General features: G+C 27.2%; 1 protein-coding gene across 1 annotated transcript; it reads right to left on the reverse strand.

Moving 5' to 3' along the window:
* Nucleotides 1-359: 359 nt before the first annotated feature.
* LOC107642159 (MYB-like transcription factor EOBII) lies at nucleotides 360-4,655 on the reverse strand. Its single transcript, XM_021103032.2, has 3 exons — nucleotides 4,448-4,655; nucleotides 4,197-4,326; nucleotides 360-1,215 (listed from the first exon to the last, which is right to left on the reverse strand). The coding sequence occupies exons 1-3, from the start codon at nucleotides 4,584-4,586 to the stop codon at nucleotides 765-767; spliced, it is 720 nt and encodes a 239-aa protein (XP_020958691.1). The 5' UTR covers nucleotides 4,587-4,655; the 3' UTR covers nucleotides 360-764.
* Between the last annotated feature and the right edge of the window lie 4,497 nt (nucleotides 4,656-9,152).

Raw genomic sequence — 9,152 nt, forward strand, 5'->3', positions numbered from 1 at the left:
AGACATATTCACTTTATTTTTATTTATTCTCTGAATTCCCTTGACATCCTAATTAATTAAAATTGTTTTTAAAGGATAAAAAGAGAAGTTTCAACTGTGATTCCCTAGATACAAAGATTTACCTAATTCTGTGTTTAAACCATGTTAGGACAATTAATCATTGAATTGTACTAGAGACATAAAGCCACACAAATCCCATTGACACTAAATAAATGAGACAAAACAACCTTGAATTATTGAGATAATTATAGGTTTTACTAAATAATAATAATAATAATAATAATAATAATAATAATAGTAATAATAATAATAATAGAAATAGTAATAGTAATAATAAGATGATGCCATCCATCCAGCCACTAAAAATAAAATATATTATGCATAAAGCAAAGTTTCTGGTTCTCAAACATATCTTACATAATCCACCTAGCTAGCTACTAGCTCTCATTTACTATAATAAGGGCATGCAAATATATATATATCATAGAAGCTCCTATATATTACAACCCATAACTAATTAGGTTTTTTGAAGCTTAACCCATGATACTTCAAATAAAATTAAAACACCAAACATCATCATCAACTACTACTTAATATAAACAGACCTAATATTAAAAATAATAAGTTGATAATGTTATTTAGCCAGATACACTCTAGCTTAGTGCCACATATAAGCACTTATGTATATATATATCTTAAAATATATATAACATATATTTTTTATATATAAAATATTTATGGATAATAATAATAATTATTATTATTTAATCCCCATTGAGTAATTGCATGGACCAGAGATCCTCCATGCTCCAATAGTTGTTGTTGTTGTCATTGGTACAACAACTAGATTGGTCAGTAGTAGTAGGGATTGTTGAAGGGTATTGATGATGATGATGATGATGATGATGTTGTTGTTGTTGATGATTGTGATGAGTTGTGAATGGCTCCAATGTAGTTCCTTGGTATGTGGGAGGAGAAGAATATGAAATCTCCATTGCCTCAGCCATGTTTGAAACATGGCTAGAAGTGCTTGCATAACTATTATGATGATGATGATGGTAATTATTATCATTGATCTGATGATCATGATCAGAATTACTTTGTTGTGATTGAAAGTTTTCAGCTTGCTTGATATGCTTCTGGATCCTTGTCCTCCAGAAATTCTTAATCTCATTGTCAGTTCTCCCAGGTAGATGTTTTGCTATCTTGGACCACCTACATATATAAAACATTATATTATATATTAATCATTTCTTAAAATATTCTCATATAAATAAAAAAATAATTAATAATGTACTCTTTTTTTTTTTTTTTTTGCTTGGCACTATATATAAATAAAATGATAAGAAATCTTGTAGCTTGAGTAATTAAGCTCCTAAAGTTTATGAATGAAGGAATTAGTTAATGGTGTGAACATGATTAATTAATTAATTAATGATAAGTTGTTATTATATGTAACTCAGTCTTAAGATTTCTCAAAAGTTTAATTCTAGTTATCAAGTATTATTGTATATTTAAATTAATTAATTAGACAAAAAGATGAATGTGTGATAATTAAACTTAGGGCTATCTTATATGAATATATTCTTTTGACTTATTTTTACAATCTAATAATATATATGAATTGAATTTTCACTAATTTCTTTTAAGTGTCTTTTCAATCAATTAAATAATTAACAATAAGTGATGATATGACTAGACATAATAATTTGAAATAAGCTTTCTCTTAAACCTACTGAACATGATATGTTGAAACCAGGTAACAAAATGAGACAATTAGGTCAAGAAATGTGTGGCTACAAAGTGTGTACATGTGTGTGTGAATGAATGAGTGAAGCTAGCAATTACATGGTAATATATATAAGCTGAAACATAAGTGTATTTTCCTTGAAAAAGAAAAGGATAAAGTTTGATATACATCTAATTTAATTAATAAAAGCAGCCAATGGGGTGTGTCACATTATTTTATTTATATAGATAAGAAAAAAAGGGTAAGAACACAAATATTAATTATAGGTATCATGTGTCTCGTTGAGATCATGTTCCTTGGCTGAGAATAAAAGTTATGCATGTTAGACAACACGTATAAAAAGAGTAGCATTGTAAGATGCTGATGAAGAAAAAAATTGATGCCTCTTTGCTTTGAAGCTTGGGGATCCAATTCAACATCACACAATATCCCATTTCTCATTGCAATGTGTCACAGGTAGAAAGCATGGTTATTTTAATTCAAACTTCTCTCATTCTATTTTCCATATTTATACATATTCCTCTTCATAAAACTCTTTTTTTTTTTTAGTTTTAATATTTCTTATTACATTTCTCAACCCCTTGTATTTTGACACCAATTATTATTACTACAAAGTACAAACCCTATTACCTTTTACTTGCCACGTGTACCAACTACATTGCAAACTTTTACTCTACCCTAAATAAAAAAATATTTAAATAAATGAAATATCTGAGAAATTATTAGTTGAATGGAAGCTTTATTTTTATTATTATTATTTTTTTTGTACATGAAGCTAGCTCTTATTACATTTATGTCTTTTTGCTTTTAGTGACTAGGGTGATGATTTTCTTGTTTGGGAAAGAATGAAGTTGAGGCAGAGAAAGGTACTAATTTGGAGCTAGCTATAATGTCTTGGTGTGCATTATATATGTTTGGGAGAGTTAAAATTAAAATAAAGAAAATGCATGGTATATATATTTATTTGGAATTATGTCATACAAACTCCTAGAAATTTTTTTTCTCTTTCATCTAACTAGAGATAGAGCTATTTAAGCATACCCCACTTCCATGAACTTTAACACCCTAAAATAGAAGGTTATATTATCTCTCATCCAAACTATTTTCTTCTCATATATAATAGGCATCACCAATTGAAAAGAAAAAATGAATATGCTATAGGAGACTAGAAATAGCTTCATAGTTACATGCAATAGTAATTAATAGTACTATTGGGGCACACAAACTAGCTATATATCCTTGTTTTTATGTTTCTTGTTTTAGAAAAAAACAACACTTTCCTTGTTATTTTTTATTTTTACAAGTGTACTTCTTTACCTTATTAATTAGGTAGCTTTCTTCATCTTATATAAAGTTTATTTTATTTTATTTACATGTGAACACTATGATTAATTTTGAATTAATAATAGTAATTATATTGTAAAATCACTTAATTATGGATTATCAAATTTTCTTCACTTGAAACATATGTAGTGAGTATATCCATATAGTAGATCTTGTCATGTCTTAATATAATACAAATTATATTATATATATATACCAAATAATCTAGATTAATCTTCCTCCCAAGTCCCAATAAAATAGTTCCTTTTTAGCAATTAAATAAAAATGAAAAAGAAAAAAAACTTTGCATTCATTATGAATATATGAAAATTTTCAAAAGCATGCACATGGAAAATTTTGAAGGTAGAAAAAAAAAAAGAAAAGAAAAGAAGAAAGCATCAAAAAAATTTGATGCCTCATGTTCTTGATAGATCTAAAACCTCTCCATCCACTTGTCATATTTATGGAGGTCTACTACTTATATATATATATATATGCTCCATTATATTTTGAATATAGTATATATAGCTCATGGAAAGAAAATTAAAGGAAGAGAGTAGCTAGATAGATTGAATGGAACAAAAAGGAAAACATATAACATGTACCTTTAATGGAAAAACCCTCAAATTCAATTCTTCCATGTATATTATATATTTGTATATGGATGAAATCATCTCAAACAATCATTTTGGCGGCTCCAACAAAACAAAACTTGTAGAAAACGGATTATTTTATTGCATGCTTAAATTTTTATAGCCATGAGTTCATCAAACCCCCATGTGTTCAAAATCTTTCTCATAGCCACAAAATTCTTTGAAATCTCAACCACAAAGCTATCAAATATACTCTTCATCAAACACTGCTTTTGCTTCCGTACATGTGCTTCCCAAAATCCAAGTACTTTAAACTATTAAATGAGAGCCAAGAACTTCTTTCTTCATTTTCTTCTATTTTTTTTATTTCACAAAGAGAAAAGGTTGATTAACAAAAGAAAATTTTCAATAATACATGTTTTCTTTTTAAAGATCCATAGCAACAACAACACATTCATTATACATTATGTAATATTATTTTTTTAATTACTATTATTATTTATTATTATTATTATTATTATATTATTCACCTGTTTCCCCACTTTGCATGAAGCTCCATGATCAAAAGTTGTTCCTCAGGTGTGATATTTCCTCTTCTAACATCAGGGCGAAGGTAGTTTAGCCACCTGAGTCTACAACTCTTTCCAGTGCGTTTAAGACCTAAAAGAAAATAAATATTATATATTAGGGTTTATAGAGAAAAAAAAAAGAATAAAAAGGAGCTAGATATGATGAACAAATTATTAAAAATGAAATTAAATAAATATATTTATGTATTTACCAGCGGCTTTGGCTAAGGAGTTCCAAACACCTTCTCCATGATTTGCAATATAGTTGATCAAAATCAAATCTTCTTCCACTGTCCAAGGTCCCTTTCTCACTTCAGGGTCTTGAGATGAGTTGCACGGTTTTTTGTCCATTATTTTTATGTATGTATGAGAGAGAAAGAGAGAGAGAGAGAAGAAAGAAATAGAGAGAGAGAGAGAGAGGAGAAGAGAGAGACGGAAATCTTAATGGGGTGTTGGAGGGTTTAAATAGAAGGAGAAGATGATGAGTTGTTTAAGTTGTAATAAAGTAATTGAATTAGTGATAAGTAAAGGTTTTCACGTACCTAACTATGTTTATTATATGTGCATGCATGAGATAGCAAGTGTGCTATTGCATGCATCACTATATATATATTCTTTTTTCTTTTTCTTATATTATAATAATATCACTAATAATATCTCTTCTTCGTACTCTAAAGTTCTATAGAGAGAGGCACATGCATTTATATATAGGAGAATGTAATAACATATTTCGAAAGTAAGTATAACTGAGATAAGATATTTATTATAAAATATCACACGTCTCACTTCATGATTCATATATAGTTGACGAAACACATTATCCTCTCTCCTTTAAAAAGTTGTATTTTTTTACGTGGTGTAATAACTCAAGTTACCCAGAGTTTATTTTTTCAATCATACTACATCAATATACACTCAAATTAGTTTAGTTATTGGTATAAAATATATATATGATAGTTAATTTTAAAAATTATTTTTAATATATAAATAATATTTTTATTATTTTTTACTATAAATAACTTTAAAAGTTTTTACTGACAATCATGGACTATATAAAATAAATATCGTGTTAATTTTTAAATTTATCTTTAAAAGATTATTTATTTTTTAAATTAAATTTTTAAAAGTTAAACTAGTCATATTAATCTCGTTATCAAATTAATCATTCAATCAATTAGATAATGATGCATTATATTAAGTGATTGTGGCATAATTACGTGACAAGTTAATACCACATATCATAAAATAACCAATTAATATGTTATGTCAGTGACACATGTCATTTATCATAAATTTATTTAAAATAAATTAGTCTCTAAAAATATACATGTAAATTATTTTTATTCTTAAAATTTTAAAAATTAATAAAATTAGATTTTATATAAATATTTCTTATACATTAAAAAGCAAAATTCTCTTCACATAAAATAATAAAAAAAATAAATTATTCCAAAATTATTTTATCATATTCTTAGATTTTATATTTTCAAATTTTAATTTTTTTTTGTATTGAGAATTTTTTTAAAGATTTTATCAGATAATTATTAATTATATACTAATTTTTTTAATCTTACTAAATAAATATAGTAATTATTTTAAAATTTTAATCTTTTATATTTTTGAATTATAAAAATATTCTCAGTTTAAATTTAAAGAGTTTAGCAAACTCCATAATATAGAAGTGCACATTGCTTATTTATAATTCACAGAAAAATATTCAAAAGACTAAAATTTTAACAATTATTTAAATAAAAAATTCATTACAAAAAGCTAAAATTTGAAAATTTCAAATCTAAGAAATCACGAGAAAATTACTTTGTATTGTTGTATGTGAAGAAAATTTTATTTGATAAGGTATAATAAATGAGATTAAAATTAAATTAGTAAGATTTAGAAATATTAAAAATTTATGATTATGAAAAAAAACACTAAGAATTAATTTATTTAATTTTTAAAATTTTAAAAATAAAAATGACTCGTGTATATATTTTTATATACTAATTTAGCTTTATATAAGCTTTTGCCATGAGATAGTATGTTAAGTGTCATTAATATGATATATAACCAATTATTTTATAATATGTGGTATTAATTTATTATGTGATCATGTCAGATGTTACTTAATATGTATATTTGGATAAATATTTATTGAAAAATGGTATGGCATTTGTATATTTGGATAAATATTATTTATGATTAAAAGAGACCTAATCTACTATTATTCTGAATGTGTTTTTAACTGTCATTTATTTCTTCTATCTTCTCCATCTTTAAATTATATAAGGGGAAATTATCTTTAGTTTATCATATAAACCAATAATGTGCGCAAAAATCTCTTGAACACATTTTACCATTTCGCCAAGTTGGACTTGCATTGCATGGTCATAAACTATGTGAAGACTGGAATGGACTATATATTAAGTTAGAGTTATGCTACAAATATAAGTCTTTTTGGCTTATAAATCTTACTTACAAATTGGGTCAAATCTAACAAAACGCGCTTTCACTCACCATTATGGAAGATACTTCTTCTTCTTCATGTTCCTCCTTCTCCTCCTCCTCTTCTTTTTTCTTCTTTTTTTTTTCTTTGCATTTCTCTTCCTTTTTCTTCGCGTGTTTTATCTTCATCGTTGTTTTTTATTACCGTTGTTGTTGTTGCATTTTTTCCTCCTCCTCTTTCTATTGATTTTGTAATATTACGTTTTTTTTTCTTTGTTTGATTTTTTTCCTAAGAAAAATTATAAGAAAACGAAATAAGAAGATGAGGAAGAAGAAGCAGTAGAAGATGAAGAGGCAATAGAAGATGAAGATGAGGAAGAGGAAGAGTTTTGAATTATGCAGAACTTATCAGAATAAAAATACACCCAAAAATTCTTAAAATACCCCCAAATATCTCCGTGCTACACCCAAATTTGCTGCAAATACAGAAAAATATTTTCTCTAATGCTGCATTTTTTTCTTCTTTTTTTCCTTATTTCTTTCTTTCTTTTAGTTAAATGAATGTAAGTTCATCCTCTTTCAAGTAATTTTGCAGCATTATGTGTTTCTTCTTCTTCTTTGTTTAATTTTTTTGTTTTTATTCTTGTTAAGAGAGTAAAACAAGAAGAAACTTGAGAAGGTAATATAAAAAAAAAGATGAATAAGAAAAAAAGAAGAAGAAGATGGTAATGATGATAAAAAAAAGAAGAAATAGTAGAAGATGAGAAGGAGGAAGAGGAAGAGTTTTGAACTATGCAGAACTTATCAGAATAAAAATACACCCAAAAATTCTTAAAATACACCCAAATATCTTCGTTTTACACCCAAATTTGTTGCAGAAAAATCTTTCCTCTAATGCTATATTTTTTCTTCTAAATTGAACCACACATTAGCCTTGGATTCAAAACAATAATCAATTTCGTTCTGATTCAATTGACAATCTGAACCTGAATTATTTATTATTTTCAACAAACGAGATAACCGATGATGAAAGAGAAAGAGAAAACAAAAAGAGGAGAAGAAATTTCAATAAAAAAAGAAGGAGGAAGAGAAGGAGGAGGAAGAGGTGGTGTTGATGACGACGATAACGAGAGTGAAAAATTACCAAAAAAAGAAGAAGAGGCACGAAGAAAGAAGAAAAAGAAGAGGAGGAGGAGGAGGAGGAGATACGGAGAAAGAAAAAGAAGGAGAAAAAAAAGAAGAGACACGGAGAAAGAAAAAGAAGAAAAAGAGACACAAAAAAAATGTAAAAAAACACGTGAATATAAATGACTTGTATGAAAAAACGTTTGTATGTAACTCATTAAGTTATTACATCCATGAAATCATTAAAAAATATTTAAAAAATCATAAAATTTGGTGAGAATGGATACAAAATTATGGTGCACATGTACGTATTTTTTTTTGTCAACATACCCATATTTGAGTGTTTTAAAATAGTTTTTAACACAATAAAATAATAAATAAGTCTCTAAAAATTTATACTTTAGATAAATTAGTCATTTAAAAAAATATTAACAAAATTCTTTATAATAGTAGACATAAATAAATTATGTTTAAATTAAGACTTTTTACTTTGATCATAGAGACTAATCTAAAGATAATACGTTCACATTTATAATGTGAATTTTTACAAAATCATAACAAGACAAGTGCATCCAATTGTATCAAATAATACCACAGAAGTGAATTATTATTCCTACAAGGATTAATGAACTGAGCATACAAGAGTTAATCAATTATTTTAACTAGACAATTGTAAGTTAGAGTTTAAGTAACATCTAATAGCAAAAGAGAAGATTAAATGAAGGCAAATTATAAACAGTTGAGAAAATAATATAAATGGAAAGTTAAGATTTTAGAGATGTTTAAAATTTCAGAAAAAATGCTTTTCACTAATCTACCTTGATCAATGCTAGATAACGTAGGCTTTGCGCCTAATCTTCACTCCCTCATTCAATCTTAGAGGCTTAGAGATTAGCAAGAAAAATTAAAAGTCCCTCGAGATTGGTTGGCCCATGCGTTAGACGCAAGTGTCCATGCGTTAAACGCAGGGTAAGAAGGCTAGTTGGTGCATTGGACGTACAAGCAGGCAAGTTGGACACATAGTTGGAGTTGGACGTGCCTCTCTTTGGGTCGAATGCGGAGAAGCTTCTTTAGAGGCACGTTAGACATGCCTTCCTTGGGTTGAACGTGGGGTGGCTTCTTTAGAGGCACGTTGGACGTGCCTTCCTTAGGTTGAACTTGAGGTTTGGGTTAAATGGCACGTTGAACGTGCAAGGTCTCATGTTAAACGTGAGCTTAAAAGCAAGTCCCTGAGAGTGCTTTAGATTGACACGTTGAACCTACCATGAGGCATGCTGGACATAGTAAGAGATTGTTATTTTTAGGAGTTTCTGTTTAGTCCACCAGTAACCTTTCTGTTTGATTTTTGTTTCT

This window comes from Arachis ipaensis, chromosome B5, assembly GCF_059453495.1.
Source record: "Arachis ipaensis isolate K30076 ecotype BB chromosome B5, ASM5945349v1, whole genome shotgun sequence".
Classification (NCBI taxonomy): domain Eukaryota; kingdom Viridiplantae; phylum Streptophyta; class Magnoliopsida; order Fabales; family Fabaceae; genus Arachis; species Arachis ipaensis.

Excerpts from the sequence above, each read along its gene's own strand:
- LOC107642159 (XM_021103032.2), bottom strand. The coding sequence starts at position 4,586 with ATGGACAAAAAACCGTGCAACTCATCTCAAGACCCTGAAGTGAGAAAG. Across the intron at positions 4,327-4,447 it reads CTCCTTAGCCAAAGCCGCTG|GTCTTAAACGCACTGGAAAG; the intron begins GTAAATACATAA and ends ATTTTCTTTTAG. Across the intron at positions 1,216-4,196 it reads CATGCAAAGTGGGGAAACAG|GTGGTCCAAGATAGCAAAAC; the intron begins GTGAATAATATA and ends TTATATATGTAG.